The sequence below is a fragment of the Dendropsophus ebraccatus genome, chromosome 2 (genome assembly GCF_027789765.1).
Source record: "Dendropsophus ebraccatus isolate aDenEbr1 chromosome 2, aDenEbr1.pat, whole genome shotgun sequence".
Taxonomy (NCBI): Eukaryota; Metazoa; Chordata; class Amphibia; order Anura; family Hylidae; genus Dendropsophus; species Dendropsophus ebraccatus.
The window spans coordinates 66,748,460-66,770,321 of record NC_091455.1 but is presented as its reverse complement, the minus strand read 5'-3'; the positions used below and the strand labels follow the sequence as shown (position 1 = coordinate 66,770,321).

The 21,862-nt window shown below is 44.3% G+C and overlaps 1 protein-coding gene across 1 annotated transcript in view; it reads right to left on the bottom strand.

Moving 5' to 3' along the window:
- Nucleotides 1-21,480, bottom strand: part of TMEM241 (transmembrane protein 241) — an 85,078-nt gene extending 63,598 nt beyond the window's left edge. Inside the window, exons 1-6 of the mRNA XM_069957697.1 lie at nt 21,307-21,480; nt 18,984-19,030; nt 16,771-16,848; nt 8,044-8,125; nt 6,017-6,094; nt 4,323-4,348 (exon numbers count right to left, since the gene is read on the bottom strand). Coding sequence (XP_069813798.1) covers nt 4,323-4,348; nt 6,017-6,094; nt 8,044-8,125; nt 16,771-16,848; nt 18,984-19,030; nt 21,307-21,378 — 383 coding nt within the window. The 5' untranslated portion in view covers nt 21,379-21,480. The remainder of the gene's footprint in view (nt 1-4,322; nt 4,349-6,016; nt 6,095-8,043; nt 8,126-16,770; nt 16,849-18,983; nt 19,031-21,306) is intronic.
- Between the last annotated feature and the right edge of the window lie 382 nt (nt 21,481-21,862).

Genomic DNA, 21,862 nt, shown 5'->3' with positions numbered 1-21,862 from the left:
TCCTGGTCCTGCTGAGGAAATCTGCCTGAGTGTTGAGCTCCCCTTTCAGATGTACTGCTGATAGGGATAGAAGGCTGTGTTCTGCAAGCTGAAAAATTGCGTATGACAGTTGAAGCAGGGATTGAGAGCGGGTGCCCCCCTGCTTGTTGATATACGCGACTGTCGTGGTGTTGTCTGAGTATATCTGCACATTTTTTGAGGATGCTAGTTGTGAGAATCCCTCTAAGGCCTGAAGAACTGCGTAAAGTTCTTTGTAGTTTGAAGTCTGATTGATCAGATGAGGAGGCCACCTCCCCTGTAAAAAGGTCTGATTGGTATGGGCCCCCCAGCCCCAGGGACTGGCATCTGTTGTTATTCTGATTATCTGAGATGGATTCCAAGTTATCCCTTTTTTTAGATTCTCTGGATCTAGCCACCACTGCAGGCTTAGCCTTGCCACAGAGCTCAGTACGAACCTCTGGTCTAGAGTTGCTTGGGTTCCATTCCAATTTCCTAGGATGTCCATCTGTAGAGGTCTTGACCTTATCTGGGCCCAGCGAACCGACTGGATGCATGAAGTGAACAGTCCTAGGAGTGACATCGCTTCCCTTATTGTAGGCTCGTGGTTGAGAAATAAGTCCATCGTTCTCTGTCTGATTGTCTCCTGTTTTGGGGAGGGAAGCAGAGAAATTTGTAGGGAAGAGTCTAGTAGTGTTCCAAGAAACACACATTGTCTTGAAGGTGAGAAATTTGATTTTTTCCAGTTTATGTTCCACCCTAACATTTGTATTATCTGAGATACTATCTCTAGATGTTGCTGAAGCAAAGGAGTTGTATTCGCTACTATGAGAAAGTCGTCTAGATAAGGGATGAAAATTATGTTTCGTTTCCTTATATAGGAGGCCATGTCCGCTATAATCTTTGTAAACGCCCTGGGTGCTTGTGAGACCCCGAATGGCAGCGCCCTGTACTGTAGGTGAGTCCACCTGTCTTTCAGCCAGACTGCCACCCGAAGATACTTCTGGTGTGACAAATGTATGGGCACATGGTAATATGCATCTTCTAGATCTATTGATGCCATCACACAGTCTGGGGAGAGAAGATTTATCGTTGACTTTAGGGTCTCCATTCGGAATTTTTTGTATTGCAGGAACTTGTTTAGGCCTTTGAGGTTTATTATCACCCTGAAGGAGCCGTTTGGCTTTTTTACTAAAAATAGAGGTGAATAGTACCCTTTCTGCTGTTCTTGTAGAGGGACTGGTACTAGGACGTTTTTCTGAATTAGGGACATAACTTCTGTTTCTATGACTAGCTGTTTCTTTCCGTCTGATAATTTCCTGGTGGGGAGAAATCTGTCTCTGGGAAAACTTCTGAATTCCAGAAGAAGACCCGAAGAAATTGAGTTGAGAACCCAAGGACTGGGAGAGATGGCTCCCCAAGCATGGGAAAAAAGAGACAGACGACCCCCCACCGGGAGACCGTCATTGCTGGGAAGGCTTTGGCTTGTCGTCTCTGGAATTAAAGATAAAACCTCTACCCTTCCCTGGGACTCTAAATTTTTTGTTTCCCGGGGAGTCACGAAAGGGCCTCTTAAATTGTTTCCTCTGTTTAAAGGACTCCTGCTGTTTAGGTTGGGACGGGAACCCTTTCTTTTTATCCGCAGCTTTCTCTAATAGTGAGTCTAAAAAGGGCCCAAACAGGAGCTTGCCATTACAAGGAATCCCACACAACTTAGCCTTGGCGGTCATATCTCCCTTCCAGGATTTTACCCATAATGCCCTTCTCGCAGAGTTGGAGAGTGCAGCCGCTTTGGCTGCCATCCTGATGGAATCTGCTGAGGCGTCAGAAAGAAAATCTGCCGCTTTGGCTAATACTGGTATATCCGCTAGGAGTTTCTCACCGGATGGTTCACTAGATAACTGGGACTTTAGCTTAGCAATCCAAACCCTTAGTGACCTAGCTACACAAGTGGAGGCTACACTTGTCCTGATAACCCCTGTGGCTGCCTCCCATGTACGTTTGTTATAATAATCGGATTTTCTGTCCATTGGGTCGGACAAAGTAGCTATGTCCTCGAATGGGAGAGAGTTTTTCTTTGCAATTTTTGCTACTGGGGCATCTATCACCGGGGCTTTGTCCCAGGCACTAGTCTCCTCCTCTTCAAACGGATATTTCCTTTTGAAGTACCTAGGGATAAAGAATTTTCTGTCCGGGTTATCCCACTCTTTATCAATCAGAGCCTTTACATATTTGTGCAGAGAGAATGTACGGGGTTTCTTGGGGGTTAAGCCCTCATACATAGTATCTTCCACAGATAACTGGATCTTTTTATCTTCAATGTTAATTGAAGCTCTGATAGCCTTAATTAGCTGGTCAGTGTCATCTGTAGGAAATAGATTTCTACTGGATGGTCCACTGTCTTGATCCTCATCAGATGAATGTATGCATTCTATTTCGCCCTCCTCTAGACTCCTGTCCCCCACCGGAGGTTCTGATATGATTTCTTCCTCCATAATCACTGGGGTTACAGGTACGCTAAGGTCTGTAGAGGAAGTATTTGCCAGTACTCCTAGCCCCCTCAGGGAAGCCTGAACCTCGTCTCTCACAATTTGTTTAAGGGTGTCAGCTAGGGAGGATGACTCCTGAGAGACTAATCTATCAATGCATATCTGACATATGGACCTGGCATAGTCATCAGGTACCGGGGTTCTACATTCTGCACATTCCTTATGGTGTTGTTTGGCAGCAGATTTTTTAGGCGGTTTATCGGACACCTGAAAAACATTAGCATAAACTATTTCAATTCAGAAAAGATAGAAAACTCTCACCAAAATGTCCCCTCTGGTTTGCACGGTACCGGACTTTTAGGTGGTTTGTCAGGCTTCTCAGGTCTCTGATGTTTTTCAGATTTGTCGGATCTATCAGACCTCGAGGAGCGATCGTGGCGTCCCTTATCCTTCCTGCCCGATGATTCAGACATGCTGAGGCCGGAAGTATAGCTCACCAGACAGGTGTGGCTGGCTGGTAGAGTCCTCCACTCCTGGACGCGCTGGAGTTATGGACCGGAGGTGAGCGCGTCCCCAGGCCTTATAAACCCACCGGGCCACCGAGCTCCACAGCGTCGGATGCGGCGGCCCCGGCGTCTGACGTCATTTCCCCGCGACACTGCTTCCAAGCAGCGTCTGACGTCAACGCGAACGTGCGCACGCCCGTGACACGCACGTGGAACGCACGCCTTGAGCGCACACCACGTGCAGGCCCCGGACGTACGCCAGCCGGAGAGACAGGCACGGCCCGCTCTGCCCTAGCCCCCGGATCCAGCAGCAGCACGGCTCCGGTAGCTATTGGGGAGGCACTTGCTCCGTCCGGAGCTCTTTCCAGACTTGAGGCTGCTGTCCTAGGACAGGCTTCTGCCTCCAGGAAAACCCCTTCTGTTAGCCAACGCCAGCGGGGGACCTGCAGCCGGCGTGGTAGAGGTTAGATCTTCGTCCCAGGAAGGGACTCTTCAGAGGCCTCCTATCCGCCGGACAGGAAACCTGAACTGAGGTGTGGAGAGGTGTGTTAGACTTTTATCTTCACAGGTTTCCTGTCCTGCGGTGGGAGGTCCTCTCCAGGGGTGCTGTCATAGGGCGACTGGGTAAACTTGCAGTGTGAAATGCACTGCGATGCGGTACATGTGAATGTATTAATGGGGTATTCCCGTCTGGGGTAGTTATACTCTAACTACATGAAAGGGAGAGGATAAGTGTAAGATTGGAGGGGGTCCAGCCACTGGACAAAGCTGTCTGTATTGAATGTAGCAGCATGTTGGAAGGAACACACACACACCGCTGTTCTATTCATTTTCTTTGGGGCAGCTAGAGAGCTGTACTTTGCTCACTTTGGCTGCTCCATTGACAATGAACAGAAGAGTGGCACATGTGCTGACCTGTTGGTCCAATGAAAGTAAAAGGAGCCCAGGCCCTGCTCTGGATATTGAGGGGAAACCAGCAGTTGGACCCCCGCAATCTCACACAGGATATACCCTTTAAGTCCCCCACATATACCAATACAATGTCTGAATTCGCCATTTTCAGCAGGACCGGCCTACTGTTTAATGTGTATGGAGGCCTCTGAACTCTACACAACAGATGTGGTGCATCACTGGCTACAGAATAATAAAAATAAAAAAACTAGCAAACCCATGAACGTAATTTTTATTACTGACTACAGATCATCTTTAACACTATGCATAAAGATGATTTTCAGGAATGCTAAAACGTCAGAATTTTGTTTCCTGCAAATATCTGAACAATGAATTAATAAGATAATTTATTAGAGTAAACATGCATCCAGATACTTACCTGCAAAGGCGGATGTAAGAACTTTGCTACAAATTAAAAAAATATATATATTAAAATGTTTATATTGCTTGAAGCTTCTCAATGAAGGATCAATGCACTTGTCAAGTTAGATGAGAACGGTTAACCAATTTCTCAAAAAGACACAATACAGTATGCTTAGGGTAGATGCAGACATTTTCCACAGCACCAAAGCAGCAAAATCTTCATGCAAAATCTGCATTTAAACTGTTAGTGCAGGCTCTCGGGATTTTGCTTCCCCATTGGTTTCAAAAAAGAAAGTCTGGGACAAATCAGTGAAGAAACGCAAATTAAAAAATTAGTGCCACAATTTCAATGTCCAAAATTTCTGCTTTGCATGGATGTGATCCATTTTGCTGGTACTGTAATCTGCTGTGGATTTTCTGGGCAGAATTGAGTTCACCCTTAAAAAAAAAGATCTGTCATAAATCCTGATGTGTTTTACTAAGTAATTGTATTCCTCCTTGTGAAAGGTAGGTATTCCTATACAGGCTGGCAGCATTGACTGAAAATGGTTTAAAGGGGTAGTGCACCAAAAGTTTTTTTCTTTTAAATCAACTGCTGCCATGAAGTGCCAGAGATTTGTAATTTACTTCTATTAAAAAAATCTCAAGCCTTCCAGTACTTATCAGCTGCTGTGTGTCCAGCAGGAAGTGGTGTTTTCTTTCCTGACTGACACAGTGCTCTCTGTTGCTTCCTCTGTCCATGTCAGGAACTGTCCAGAGAAGGAGCAAATCCCCATAGAAAACCTCTCCTGCTCTCCAGACTGGAAAGAATACCACTTCCTGTTGGGCATACAGCAGCTGATAAGTACTGGAAGGCTTGAGATTTTTTAATAGAAGTAAATTACAAATCTCTGGCACTTCATGGCAGCAGTTGATTTGAAAGAAATTTTTTTTTGGTGCACTACCCCTTTAAGTTCCGCAGCCTCTTGGATGTTTACCAGTGCTCATACCTGTATCACTATACTATTATCAGAAGTGGTGCATTCAAATGAAGGTGCGATGCTGCAGTATCTTGCAGTGCCGCTACTTGACGGGGAACTATCAGCAGGTTACACTAATCTAACCTGCTGACAGCCCTCTATTGTGCATTGGGCGCTGAGGATGGAGGTATGTCTCTTACCTTCCTCCTCTGAACCGTTCCCGCACAGTTGTTCAAGTAATCTTGTCTTTGATAAGGCGGTTAAGAGCACTGCCCCGCCCCAGGAGCAATGATCTGCCCCCTTCTAATGATTATCAATGGAGCAGGCCATCCGGAGACGGGCAGGATCGGTGCTCTGGGTACATTAGCCCGCCCACAGTGCTCCTATCAGCCTTACCGAGACATGGTTACATTAACAACTGCACAACAACAGTTCAGAGGAAGAAGGTAAGAGATACAGCTTTATCCTAAGCGCCCTGAGCACAATAGGGAACTTTTAGCAGCTTTGATTCATCCAACCTGCTGATAGTTCCTCTTTAAAGCAAAGTGATGCAGATACTAGCAATTCAAAAAGAGGCAGTGGAACTCACATGTGCATTACAGCCGCTCCAAACCACTCAATGGTGGGGGGGCAAGGAGCCAGACATTCGCGAATCCGGAGCTGGATAAACCACTTATGGAAGGTTGGTGGCTTTACTCAATCAGGCATCATTTAAAGAAGAAAAAAAGGGATAAAACAAAAAATACCCCACCTCTCTGTAGAAAATTCTCTGAACTACGAAAGTTACTACTTCGGAAGCGCTGTGTAACGTCAAAAATACAGGAATCGGCTACAAAGACAGGGAAAAGAGAAGAATAAGATATATCAAACACATTTCACCTGTAACAATGGTAAGCGATATCTTGTTATAAGTATTATAAGGCCAATCCTTCTCAGTTATAAAGACAACTACCTATATTTAACAGCATCAAGAGACTGACAGATGACCGGCTGGGAGGTGATCTGGGTATTATACATGTGCTGCTCTGTTCACCTAAGAAAAAGATTTGTAATACTGTAACATAGAGCTGAAGGCCTAGGCCACATTTAACAGGAAATTCTAAAGTCAAAACTTCTATAAATATCTGAATTAAATGGAGGTACTGTAAGGAGACACGTGAATAGCAGGGATCATTCTTGCGTCTATTAACCTGTTTGAGCCTTACAGCTGATCATTGTGGATCATGTAAGGGTATGTTCACACTGAGTAAATCAGTGTGCAATAGCCCTTCTATGGTAGAGTGAGCGCTCCTCTGCTGCTGCCGCTCTCCGCTCAGAAAAGTGACATGTCACTTCTTTGAGCAGAGAGACATGGCAGCGGAGGAGCGCGCTCTTTCCAATAGAGAAGCAGTGTCACACTGAGGCAAGCCAGATTCCGCTGTGGAGAGTTCCGCCATGGAATTCCGCCTAATTTACTCAGTGTGAACATACCCTGACCATAATTGCTAAGCTATTTAGGGTAGGAGTTTCTGATTGGTATACCTGCTCTTTAAAAGGCCTATGGTTCTATACCTTTTAAATGATGTTTCTCCCAGTTAGCTGCATTTGCTCTTTAGGTTAGTACTGCTAAGTTTTTTGATTGCTTTTGTCTCTGGGTCCTAGAGCCCCCCGGTTATTTATGTTTGGGTCAGTTTTGCAGATTAGGGTTTTTTATGAGGGATATTTCAGGGGCAGTAAAGGCCCCTATTCCACGGGCCGAAAGGGAGGAGCAAACGAGTGCTGTGAGCCACTATTCCACTTGGCAGCAGCGAGTGGGTGAGTCCGGGGAGGGCCGTGGGGAGCTGCGGGAGTGCTGCCCGGGTGATTGCTGATCTTCTGGGCAGCCCATGGGATATAGCGGCTGCTCCTGTCCCGTAGAGCAGCAACAGCAAATCGTTGCTATATAAGTCGTTTGTCTTTCAACATTTTGAAAGACAAACAACCAACGATCAGCTGACATGAACGATATCAGCTGATCGTTGCCTCCTATTCCACGGGACGATTATCGGCCGAGTATGGCCGATAATCGTTCCGTGGAATAGGGCCTTAAGAGATATCTAACTTAGAGTCAGTGTTTAGGGATAAATCTAAGGAAGGATTCAGGGAATGCTAGTTATGGTCAGTTTTTGTAGTTTGTTTCTACTCATCATCCATGTGTGACATGTCAAAAGTTTTTTTTAAAGTGACGTTAGGGCTTGTAAAAAGTGTTAAAGAGGTTTTTATATCATAGGCATCAAGTTCCACCACTTGCAGTCCTTTGCCATCAGTCAGAGCTGCAGGCTTTCTATTCATCCGAATGGGCTCCAAAGGGTTTAATACAACTCTGGTAACATCTTTGTTTTGTCTGTATGACATAATGCTCAGAAAACGTAGGAAACATGAAACCATATGGGATCTTAAAAAAAAAAAAAAGTTCCTTTCTTTTCAAATTATTATTATTTTTTATGTTATTATTTCAAAAGTAAATATTTTGTTTCTGGGGGAGACTATTTTTTAAAAACTATTCTAGCTACAGTGTTTCATAATGAAATAATGAAAAATACACTGAATAACACATTTTCAAACACTTGCGATTTATTGTTTGCAGGTGTTGACATAAATCTGATTGACATAAAATGCACGCATGATGGAAATGGACCAAATATCCATCCATATATCATATTAAGTAACAGACCAAGAAGGTGATATGTGTATGAGATGTTATGAGAAGCAGACTGGTAACCAGTATGAAAATACAGGACATGCAGCAATGTTACATACCAGCCTTGACAGAGCTCTGGAACCTGCATAAATAATGCCCACAAAGAATGCTGACGCTGGAAGCCATGCCACAATGTCAGCCCTGCAAAACAGGTAACAAGAATCATGACAAGAGTGTTTTACATTACCCGGGATTACTCAGGGGTGCATGGACCATTCACTGCAATACTGAACTGTAGGATTACAAAACTTACATTATAGCTATAAGCCCAATCATATTTCCAAAAATGTGTGAAGCCCTAAAGGTTGTAGGATTTCTTTTAATGCACATCTATTAGCCTCAGGTCGTAAGGATAAGATTGAACACAAAGTTTCATCATAGGGATGGAAAGTAAAGCAAAAATAGTGCAATAGGGGAAAAACATAGAAACAGAAGATTGTCAGCAGAAAAAGACCACTTGGCCCATCTAGTCTGCCCTTTTAGTAATAACTTTCTTATTGGAGAAATAAATATATATAATTTGGTACCTTGGTTTAAGAGTAACTTGGTTTAAGAGCGTTTTGCAAGAAGAGCTCACAGTTTTTCAAAATTGTGACTTGGTTTAAGAGCATTGCTTTGGTTTAAGAGCTCCTGGTATTGGGTGGGAGCGTGAGTGGGGGAGGGGCATGGCCTGCATAGCGGGGTCTGCAGCACAGTACTCTGACCCAGGAAGTCTCTCTCACCTTCCAATTTATAGCAGATCCACTTCAGGCTGGGGCTTGCATCAGGGGACAGGACTGTGGGGGTAATCTCTTTATAGCTTTAACCCCTCTCTCCCCAGACAGAGTGCTGCTATACAGAGCCGGCCTTAGGGTAGATGGCGCCCTGTGCGAAACGGTCTTCTGCCCCCCCCCCCCTACATATACATATACATAGACATACAGGGCAGAGCTTCTGCTGTCCCTGCGGCTGTGCTGTTTCTGCAACAAAGTAGTTGTTCTTTTCCAATTTTAGACAACCCTATTTAAGGAGTTATCCAGGATTCAAAAAGGCATGTCTACTTTCTTTCATAAACAGCTCCATTCCAGTCCTCAGGTTGTGTGTGGTATTACAACCCAGTTCCATTGATGTGAATAGAGACAAGCTGTAATACCACATACAACTAAAAAGTAATAATACATTAACATAAGACAATACTCAACACTAAATATAAGCAGTATGCCCTATACATGCCCCTAAATAGTAGTCAGGCAGCTCAGTGCCACCATATAAGCAGGTAGCTGTAGGTAGGTAGATATAGGTAGGTGTGGTAGCTGTAGGTAGGTAGTTGCAGGTAGCTAGTTGTGGGTAGCTGTAGGTAGGTAGTTATAGGTAGCTGTAAGTAGATAGCTGCAGGTAGCTGTAGGTAGTTATAGGTAGGTGTAAGTAAATAGCTATAGGAAGGTAGTTATAGGTAGCTGTAGATAGTTGTGGGTAGCTATAGGTAGTTGTGGGTAGGAGGTTGTAGGTAGGTAGCTGTAGGTAGGTAGTTGCCACCCCCTCCCCCCGATGTAGGCACTGACAAACACACATACAAGAAAAACAGACACTTTAACTCACCTGGCTCCCCGCCGTGCGTCTCCTCTCCTCAGCTCAGTGGACGTCGCTCCAGTGACGTCACTCGGCCGTCGGGACGCTGGACACGCTGACGATCTGCCACAGAGGCGCTTGGGCAGACAGAGACAGCTTCACATCTAGCTATATAAATGTGTGCTGTCTCTGCCTGCAGGAGCGCTGGCACACTATAGGAGGAGGAAGGCGCAGGGCGATCAGCCATAGAGGCGGCCGGGCAGAGAAAGGCAGCTCTGCATACTTATCTGGTGTTGAGAGAGGAACACAGACATACACAGCATGCATTATGTGACAGTGTCGTGCTGTGTATGTCTGTCCGCCCCGATCGCTCCCCCAGCTGGCCGCCCGGCACCCTGCTCCTATAGTGGTTTCTAATGGCGCTCCTCTCTACACCAGATAAGTATGCAGAGCTGCCTTTCTCTGCCCGGCTGCCTCTATGGCTGATCGCCCTGCACCTTCCTCCTCCTATAGTGTGCCAGCGCTCCTGCAGACAGAGAACACACACATTTATATAGCTAGATGTGCTGCTGTCTCTTCTGCCTGAGCGCCCCCCTGCTGGCCGGGAGTGATGCGCCCTGTGCAACTGCACAGGTCACACACCCCAAAGGCCGGCCCTGCTGCTATACTGTGTCCACATCTGCCCTGCTCATTCCTTCATGCTCCCTGCAGTCTATCAGTCCTTGTGTTTCCCATCCTCTCCATTCCTGCTATAATGTGCTTGCACTCACACTCAGCTATACACACTGCTGCTATAATGTGCTAGCTCTCACACTCAGCTATACACACTGCTGCTATAATGATTATAAAATGATTTTTGGGGTGTGGAACCAATTGTCTACATTTCAATGATTTCTTATGGGAAAATTTGCTTTAGTATAAGAGTGGATTTGGATTACAAGCACGGTCCCGGAACGAATTATGCTCGTAATCCAAGGTACCACTGTATATATTATACACACACACACAGTGGTGCCTTGGTTTAAGAGTAACTTGGATTAAGAGCGTTTTGCAAGAAGAGCTCACAGTTTTTTCACAATTGTGACTTGGCTTAACAGCATTGCTTTGGTTTAAGAGCTCCCTGTACTGGGTGGGAGGGGGAGTGAAGGAGGGGCATGGTCTGCATAGCAGGGTCTACATGTACAGCACTGTACTCTGCGCCAGGAAGTCTCCCTCACCTTCCAAATCGTAGCAGATCCAGTTCAGGCTGGGGCTTGCATAAGGGACAGGACTGTGGATGTAATCTCCTTATAGCTGTAACGCCTCTCTCCCCGGACAGAGAGTGCTGCTATACTGTGCCCACATCTGCCCTGCTCATTCCTTCATGCTTCCTGCAGTCTCTGTCAGCCCTTGCGTTTCCCATCCTCTCCATTGCTGCTATAATGTGCCTGCACTTACACTCAGCTATACTCACTGCAGCTGCTATAATGTGGCTGCACTCACACTCAGCTATACACGCTGCTGTATATTAAGTTTCTGTCACTGTCCTCCCGCACAGCTCTGTGATTCTCACTTCCTGATTAGTTCATGCTCAACACACACCCCTTCCCCAATGCTGTCATGTGACCACACAGACGTCTGACAGCAGCCCTGCTTCTCTATTCTAGCCTGTTGTACTACAATACTGCATTATGGGGATCTGCAGTTTCATCCTGTATCTACAAACTGCTGCTGTTTTTCAGGTTTATGCACATACTATACATTATACTCCATATGCTGATTGTTATACTGTACAGTAACTTAAAATAGGACATTCATCTGTTTCTCATTGTTTGTTTTTAACTTTTTTTCTACATGTTATTCAGAATTTAAAAAAAAATATTTTTGGGGTGTGGAACCAATTACTGAATTTCAGCATTTCTTATGGGAAATTTTGCTTTGGTTTAAGAGTGGATTTGGATTACAAGCATGGTCCCGGAACGAATTATGCCATAATCCAAGGCGCATATATAAGGACTAGCCAGATATACCTCCGAGAAAGACCCAGCCAAGGGGTGGCTCCTGTAAGGAAACCACCAAAACAACCATATTAAGTGGCCCTATAAGTCAATGTAATGACAAGGGAAAAACCAAGGCCAGGTAACCATCCACATACAGCTGTTTTGGGGAGTTGACCCTCATCAGTGTGGAGCAGGATTCTGGCTAGGTGTGAGCAATGACTAGTAGAGCCACAAGAGAAACAGATATCAGAAAAACAGATCGCTAATCTCAGGGAGACCAGCCAAACGACAAAGCTGCCAGCTGCTAGTGAAAGCGCTCAAAGCAGTGAAGTCCTAGGTGCATTGCCCCCTGGGAAACATAAATATGCAAAAGAAGAGCCTGTGGAGCCTCATCGAAGAGTCTCAAAACACAGGACTAGCCAGATATCCCTCCGGGAAGGACCCAGTCAAGGGGTGGCTCCTGTAAGGAAACCACCAAAACCACCATATTATCTGGCTAGTCCTGTGTTTTGAGACTCTTTGATGAGGCTCCAAAGGCTTTTTTGCATATTCATGTTTCCCAGGGGACAATGCACCTAGGACTTCACTGCTTTGAGCACTTTCACTAGCAGCCGGCAGCTTTGTCATTTGGCTGGTCTCCCTGAGATTAGCGATCTGTTTTTCTTGTGGCTCTACTAGGCATTGCTCCCACCTAGCCAGAATCCTGCTCCACACTGATGAGGGGCAACACCCCGAAACAGCTGGATGTGGATGATTACCTGGCCTTGGTTTTTCCCCTGTCATTACATTACAAGTAGAGATGAGCAAACCAGGTTCGGGTTCGAGTCGATCCAAACCCGAACGTTCGGTATTTGATTAGCTGGGGCTGCTGAACTTCGATAAAGCTCTGAGGTTGTCTGGGAAACATGGATACAGCCAATGACTATATCCATGATTTGCACATAGCCTTAGGGCTTTATCCAAATTTAGCAGCCCCCGCTAATCAAATGCCAAAAGGTCGGGTTCGGATCGACTCGAGCATGCTCGAGGTTCGCTCATCTCTAATTACAAGTTAACAATGATTAGTAAAGTCTAGCCAGTACTTTTCAATCTGTGAGGCAGCCCCTAGTTGCTGGTGAGGCAGTTCTCACAAAAGTGACCATAAGCTGCCCAGTCCTTTTCCTGACTGCAACAATCTCTGCTTTAGGAACATTATTGACTCTAATGTTATACTGAGATTAGGAGACAAAATGGAGGGTAGACTGAGCTATAGATTTTATATTTGCATGGACTTCCACCACAGATGGTGAGTCCCCAGCTTCCCCTGGTCAGTCTGGTGAGGCCCAGGCATCATTTTAACTGTTGTGTGAGGCTCCAGTAGAAAAGAAAGGTTTGAGAAGTACTGCTCTAGACACATGAGGCATAGGAAATCATGTGAGATCACAGTCCTAACCACAAAATGCATCATCAAGGCCTAAGAAATCTTTAGCAAGCACACTGGAACCTTCACTGTCTTAGGGTAAGTGCACACTAGGGAATCTCAACGGAAAACCAGTCGCGGATTCTGCAGCTCGCACCCGCTCACGGACTCCATTTCCTCCCGTGCTATAGACTCCATTCTATGCATTGGCGGAATCCGCCATCCATCCAAAGAATGAACGTGTTTATTCTTTGGACGGACAGCGGAGTCCGCCTGCACATAGAATGGAGTCTATGACACGGGCGGATACACGCACGGGTGCCAGGGTCCGCAACAGGATTTCCATCGCAATTTCGTAGTGTGCACGTACCCTTATAGGTACAGAGGGCTGAGGACGCGACATTGTAACCTACAATATACTTTTCTGGGTCATTGTATCTAGAACACGCACTTAATTTACAATGACTGGCAGGGCTGATGTGGAAGCTCCAGCCAATCAGCATGTGCACTCAATTGGTAAAATGCAAGTGAATCAGAGCATTATACTGGGGGCAAGTAGAGCCAAAGTTAAATGTTTGCGTCAGTTTCCTATGCTACATGTAAAATACTGCTGTATACCTGTCCTGGATGACGCTGCTTCATTGTATTATGACTGTATACTGTACTGGGTATTTGAAAAGCTCTAGAAAGAATGATTTACAGCTTTAGCAGTCTACATGTGACATCTATATAAAGTGCAGCGGAATAAGTTGGCACTATACAAATAAAGGAATTATTATTATTATTAGATGTATTAGTTTTATGTGGATTAGCTCATTTCTTAATGAGTTAACATGAGGGCTTTGGAGCCCCTTAAAACCAATGACAATATAACACTGTGGGTACACTGTACTGTGGGCTAAATATAAGCAATATTCACAGCAACCTGTATTGTGTGAACAGAGTGCTAACAGCTACCATCACTGTGTACTGCTCCATCCAGAGACTATATTGAGGCACCTATATTCTGCTGACAGCACCCACAAGCAAAGATGGAAGTAGTCAAAGCCACTCCCTCCTCAGATTCACTTCTAGCAAATACCAATAGTATTAGAGGCTGTGGGCAATAGATTTTTCCCATTCCTGATTACACACCAGCTTTATTCCTGATTCAGTCTGTTCCAACCCTTAGTCAAAAACTAAAACAATAATGAAGTATCTAATTTTTTTTCTTTTAAAGCATAGGCAAACTGTATTTTTATCTAAAATGTCTACAAGTTGATGCAAAAACAAAGTAAAATGTTGGCACAATAGGTTTTAAACATAGCAACTTTACTATCAGATCCCTAGCCAGCAACAAAACAGAGCGTGAGTGAGCACAGAGCTATTACTCTACTTACTTCAAAGAAAACAAAGTTCAGTATTCACAAAACAGACGGCACAAGAGGTACTGTGTGCTGGAAAAGCCTGAGTAATGGCAGATCTGGGCTTTGTGCACTTCCATACTTAATGACTTTCTAATATTTATGACCACATACCATTGTTCTGAACTATGCACTGCAAGTCAATAGAATTCTCTGCCATATGCTGCCCCCTGGTGGCTGGAGAGCAGAACACAATCTGAAAAACGCTGTATACATATAATGCTGGATAAAGTGAATAAAATGTATAAGTCTCTATATAGTACAGCCTAATCTTATCCATGCATCAATTTATATTCATACAAAAATGCACATTAATAATAATAAAAACAACTTGCTCTTCATTCCTAGTAGATCTAGCTGCCTCAGTATAAACTGCTAAGTCACTTATCAGCACTTAGCCCTTAAAAACAAACTACGTGACAGTCCGCCATATAGCTCAGTCTTATATCTTTTTTAAATTATAACTTACTTTATTCAAACAGATAAGTGTCATTCCATTTGTTTCTAGACATGCTTTTATCACAAATCTAGGGAAGAATCGGCACTCTCTAGGGATATCAATGTTTTAAGCCCCAAAATGTCTTTTTTTAAGCAAAAACCGGTGGAAAATTACAGTTTTTTGGACAATTTTTTTTTTCCTTTTTTTAACTTTAGTTTTGCAGACTTTTTCCCCCCTGCAGCAAATGGTATGATGCACTTTGTAAGCCAGCTGTTTTTGGTGGATGAAAACACACTGAAAATAAAAAAAAAAAATAAAAATAAAAAAAAAACACACACACCACTGCAGAATGGTATGCTGATTATTTATCTTGGTATATTTATAATTTATATTGATGCTGGATCTACCGAGTTAATTGGGACAAAGTAGTTTTGCTGGACTCTGACGTTCAGGCAGCCACACCTCACACTATACCAGTATGTGCTCAGGACCGCTAGCAGAACACAGTCCCATTTGATATATTGATATATTGAACTCAATAGACTGTAGTGACAAAGCCACACGACTGTCACTACAGTGCACAGAGATTGAAACTGTTACCCTGGTCCCGGCATGATATTGATCATGCGAGGTAGTGAAACAATCCACTACAGGGTTTCCCCGTCCATACCGTCACTAAAATACGGGATGTGGGAATAAGCCCCAAGAACCAAACAGAGCATAAAGGAATACTGCTAAATGGCTAATGCTTACTAATACACTGGAGTCATGAAGTATTTTATGTTAAATATTTCTACATGTATTACCTTATCCAAACAGTGTAAGTATGGTATATGATCAACTCGAGTCACACATGCCATTTACAGGATAATTAATATTTTACATGCTTTGTGAAGTATGAACAAATACAGATCCCACAATTCCCCTGTACTACCCTTCCTGCTGCAGGCAGCGGTGAACGCCAACAGTGCCAGAAGAGTGGCAAGGAAAGGTGACTATAATAATTATATTATATATATATATATATTTATTATATATATGCAAAGCAGAGAACAGCTATGAAACTAAATTGAACTGAACTGAAAGTAAACATTGTATAACATAGTAAGTGGTTCTGCAACAGTCATGTCTCTTCCACTATGGAATTGGCACAGAGACTTGACATGTCAATTGGAAATTGCTGGCAAATATTAAGCTTATGGGATAGGCAGAACTTCAAGCAGAGACCATGTGGCGGGATTCGCTTGAGGTCTCCGTGCCTATTCCGTAACGGGAACATACCCAATGTTTTATTAATTTCTCCTTTTTTCACATAATTTTCCTATTTTGGTCTGTGCAAAGTGCATATGTAACAAAACAGAGGAGTCCGTAAAAAAAAAAAAAAAACCTGCAGGTTTGTCAGGACATTTTCCTGTGCAAATACATCAAAAGATAACCATGAGCACCCATTCATCCATGAATTGACTTTAAAGCTAAGAAACGGTACCTGTGGTTTATAGGGGTTCAGGGATCAGGGGAGGAGGGGGGGGGGGGGGTTGGGTGTTAAAAAACAAAGTTTTCTTTCCAATCTGAAACAGTGGTCTCTGCTGCCACCTCTGTCTATACCAGGAACTGTCCAAATAAGCATAGAGGGATTTTTTTTTTGCTGCACAGGACAGTTCCTGACATCGACAGATGTGGCAGCAGAGAGCATTGTGTTTAAGAGTGGAAAGAGAACTCCACTGTAACAATATAACAGGTCACAGAAAGACTCGACGAGAAAAAAAACACAACTATAGTATCTTTGTCCCATTTTCTAAAATTTATTACTAGTATCATTAGTGGTACAGTTTATTACCATGTATTCTTTTCTTTTTCCAAAAAAAAAAAAAAAAAAAAGTAAAAATAAATTGTGATTGTGTGCCACTTCCTCTTCAAACTGGATTTTTACCATTTTGGTTTATTCAGTAAGTACCTTGTTTGCATCAGGATCATGAATAAATGAAAGCGTAACATACACAGAGAAAAGGGCATTTTACCTGGAACCGCAATTAATCTCCACCCAGCCGAGCTTCCAACATATGTGAAGAAGGATGCCACCCACTAGAGTCTGCCACCTAGACAAAACAAACAATAGGTAAAACACTCATGCAAACAGGAGCAAACAGAGAATCAGGCATTTACAGACGCAAGGTCGAATGCAGTGCATGGAAACAACTACACACCTTACACCTGGATCTAGAGAGGTTTTCTATTAGATTTTAGAACATTGCACGTCTTTCCATTCAGACACAAGGGTGTTAGGACAGAAACTCACCCGGACCACTTGTCTCATAGTAAGTGTTCATGGGCCATTGACAAGCTTCTTGGTAGGGTTGAGGTCAATACTCTGTGAAGGCCACCTTATGCCAGAGACTCAAGTGGTATAAAAAAAAAAAAAAAAAAAAAAAAAAAAAAAAAAAAAATGGAGTGGTCCTTGCAGCCCTTGTCCAAACAGTATACATCACCCATCCACACTACAGGGCTCCTCCTGCGGTCTGCTTCCTCCCCAGTCTTGTGTGCTGCAGCTTCAGAGCAGCAGTCTGAGCACAGCCTATCACTGGCAGAGAACGCAGCGGCCAGTGATTGGCTGAGCAGCCGGTCAGCTCAGACAGGCCACTTTGAAGCTGCACCGCGCAAGACTGAAAAGGAAGCAGACCGCAGGAGGAGCCCTGTAGTGTGGATGGGTGATGTGTACTGTTTGTAGAATCGTCTGCTGGCCACACATTGCTATTACACGTAGCGATGCACGGTCGGCGCCCAATAATTTTAGGTTTGGAACAAAAGAAACGATCAGCCGATGATCTTTTCATCGGCTGATCGTTGTCTCTATTAGGGTCCATTTACAGAGAAAGATTATCTGACAGATTATCTGCCAAATATTTGAAGCTAAAGCCCGAAATATACTATAAACAGAGATCAGGTCATAAAGGAAAGCCTGAGATTTCTCCTCTTCTCAAATGCATTCCTGGCTTTGGCTTCAAATCGTTGGCAGATAATCTGTCAGATAATCTATGTAAATGGACCTTACATTGTGCTATAGCTGGCCAAATCGAGCTGATTCAGCTGATTATCGCTCCTTGCAATAGGGCTCCAATAGATAGCAAACTCCTACAAAACCAAAACATTAAACACTTGTTTTTTTATTTACTACTTACCAGTGCACACAACAGTATACAGCACAATATATTTGGGGGAGAGTTATCATGCATTGCACAAGCACAAAGTGCTCGACAAATTTCTGCACAAGCCCCATTTTAACAAAAATTTTTTAACTTGCTTAAAAATGTTACCACCCTTTGCTTGTGAAGGGAACTATAAATTCCCCCCATTGTCTCTAAAATAAAATGAAGCATAGTACATTACAGTACAGCTTTCCACCTTTACAAAGAGAATAAGCTGACCCAGTGATAGCGACTGACAGAGGGCAGAAGCATAACAGGCAGAGTTTGGTGATATTTAATAACTAAGTAAGCATCTCCCAATAACTATGATATATAAAAATTGTATAGTCATCTTATGAAATCCCTACAACTCAATACTACGGAGTCACATGTACTCTGTGTTATGATCAATCCAGGGCTTACTCAAATGTATCTTTCAATATATACACTACTTGAGCCCATATAACCTTCTTTCCCCAGTGGCAGTAAAATTTAAAGCGGTATTCCAGCAGAAAAAAATAAAATCTATTTCTATTCAACTGGCATCAGAAAGTTATTCAGATTTGTAATTTACTTTTATTTAAAAATCTGAAGTCTTCTGTTTGCTGTATGACCTGCAGGAAGTGGTGTATTCTTTCACGTCTGACACAATGTTCTCTGCTGTCACCTCTGTCCGTGATAGGAGCTGTCCAAAGCAGAAGTTTTCTATGGGGATTTGCTATTGCTTTGGACAGTTCCTGTCATGGACAGAGGTGTCAGCAGAAAACACTGTAAGACTGCAAAGAATACACCACTTCCTTTTATATACAAAGAAAGGTATATGAACGTAAAATGTTTATGCGGCTGCTATTCAGTTTGTATAGCTCTTTGCTTGTACACTCCCATTCACTGCCCCAGGGAGAGTTGGTGTAAAGCCAAGAAAACCTCTTAAAACTAGTGAATGTGACTGCACCCAGCACAACACATCATGGTGGTACAGACCAGACTGAGCACAGAGACTCTCAGCGCCACTCACTGTAGGTAGATTTTCAATGCAGACAAATACTTACCCTTGAAAAAGGGTAGGGTAGGTGAATTTCAGAATAGACAGAACATACTGGAAAACAAAGAACGGGTTAATTGGAAAGACATCAGTAAGTTAAAACATCCAGAATCTAATAAGACATTAAAAAAAATAAAACACACACAAAAAAAAAAAAAAAAAAAAAAAAGACATTCATGATGGTTGAAGGTTGGGATGTTACACTGGAAAAACAATGCAGGTATAGAAGGTACAGAACACATGTCAATGGCTCACTGACAGCAAACATCTATGTTATCATTCTTAGCATAAGTTCACACTGGCTGAACCTGCTGAGGATAACCCACCTGCAAGTCCAACCCTGAATCCCTGCATGGTTTACTGTTTGTGGGGAAATTCCACAGTGGATTTTATCAGCTAACCCAAAAATAAAGATCCGTATACGCTCCTGCCTCCCCCAAGCCTTGTACTTGTTACTGACAGCATGCATGTGTTATTCCATGTGATCAGTGAGGCCTGTGACTGGCTGCAGCAGTCACTTGTCCACACGTCATTGGAATGGACCCAAAGGCTGACACTTACCAGGGGACTTGCAAGGGGACTTGCAAGGGTGGCCTCAACACAGCAGCCAAACAAGGCTGGGGGAGTATACGTGGACTTTTCTTAAAGGAGAAGTCTGGCAAAAATTTTTATTAAAGGGGTTGTCCGGCGATAAAAAATTATTCACAGAATAACACACATTACAAAGTTATACAACTTTGTAATGTATGTTATGTCTGTGAATGGCCCCCTTCCCCGTGTCCCACCACCCCCACCCGTGTACCCGGAAGTGTGGTGCGCTATACATTACCTGTCGCGTGCCGACCACGGTCTCCGATCGTCAGCAGTGACGTCTTCTTCGGGAGCTTGGCGGATCTTCCCGAGTGCCGGCCGCCCTCTGCAGCGTCATCCGAAGCTCAGCCGCGATTGGCTGAGCATAACTGTGCTCAGCCAATCGCGGCTGAGCAGCTGATGACGTGGCCGCGTCACTGCTGACGATCGGAGACCGTGGACGACACGACATGCGGTGAGTATAATGCACCACACTTCCGGGTCTAGCGTGGGTGGGGGGAAACACGGGGAAGGGGGCCATTCACAGACATAACATACATTACAAAGTTGTATAACTTTGTAATGTGTGTTATTCTGTGAATAATTTTTTATCGCCGGACAACCCCTTTAAAGTATTGTATTGCCCCCCAAAAGTTATACAAATCCCCAATATACACTTATTACAGGAAATGCACATAAATTGTTTTTTTTCCCTGCACTTACTACTGCATCAAGGCTTCACTTCCTGGAAACATTGGTGATTTCACTTCCTGGATAACATGGTGATGTCACTTCCTGGATAACATGGTGATGTCACGACCCGACTCCCAGAGCTGTGCGGGCTGTGGCTGCTGGAGAGGATGATGGCAGAGGGATGCTCAGTGTCCCTCCAGTGCCCTGTGTCCCTCAGTGTCCCCCTGCCATCATCCTCTCCAGCAGCCACAGCCCACACAGCTCTGGGAGTCTGGTCGTGACATCACCATTTTATCCAGGAAGTGACATCACCATTTTATCCAGGAAGTGAAGCCTTGATGCAGTAGTAAGTGCAGGGGAAAAAAAGCACTTTATAAGCATTTCCCGTAATAAGTGTATATTGGTGCATTAGGAGCACTGCTGGCCCCGATAGCGCCATTCTTGCCCGCTCCATTTATTATAATTAGAAAAGGACTGGGCGCTATGGGGTCTCACTGGACCACACGGCAGACTAACTGCACTGGAACGGCACCAAGGATAAAGGTAAGACACACACCTTCCTCCTCAGCGTCTCCTTTGTAATAGGGTTCTATCTGCAGGTTAGATGATAGTTCCCCTGTAACAGCTCCATGTTGTAGACCACCTGATAATAAGCAGCTCAGACGCCTCTGTAATCACCCAGTTATGGTGGTGGTCACTGAAGCAGACAGAAGCTCCAACATACCCCCCTATCCACAGCCATGTACACCAGCAGCTGCAGGAGGCTACTCTCCCCATTACCACCTGTATGGACTAGTTATACCATAGGACTGTAAGCCACTGTTCACACACCTGCGGCTCTACAATTCTCCAGCAGCCTGTCCGGGTATGATGGGAGTTGTAGTGTACAACAGCCATAGGTTGGGTGACACTGCTGTAATCACTAATAAAGCTTGTACTGATCTCACCGTCACCATACCCTCCTGTGCACACTGTGCAGATGCCTGACAGCTGACGCATATGGCCCTCAGTGCAGCACACAGCAGACTACTCTCCCCATCATCCGCACACATCAGCCTCCTATTTACCTTGTTGATTAAGTAAAAAGCCAGATGGAAAGAGCAGAAGGTGAGACCCACGGCGGGCCCCCGAAAATACATCTGTCACCGCATCCCACGTCAGTGCCGAGCGCTGCTAGCGCCTGGACTCCAGCCTACACCTACATCCTGCACCGGCACAGGAAGCCGCCATGACAGCTCCACGTTTACCAACAGCCGCACCAATCAGCGGCCGGACTAAAGAGCTCCCCCTGCCGGCGGCCGGATAGAACGTCACACACACTACACTAATGTCATCCGCAGCATTGCTAGCCTTAGTTCATGTTCACACTATGTACACCGCCTTAGAAGACTTATTAAGATATTTGTAGGTACAGAAAAATAAGGGCCACTGCATTATAATTAAAAATAGAAAATACAGTAAAGTGACTCACAGCTTCTCTTTCTGACCCAGATTCTGCCCACAGGATAGGGTAGAGAGCTCAGAGATCCCCACTTCTCTGTATCTGTGCCACTCCACACGAGGGGCCAAACGGAGGAGGGTGGCCCTTTGGAGGGAAACAGCCCATCTGGCATTTGCCAGAAA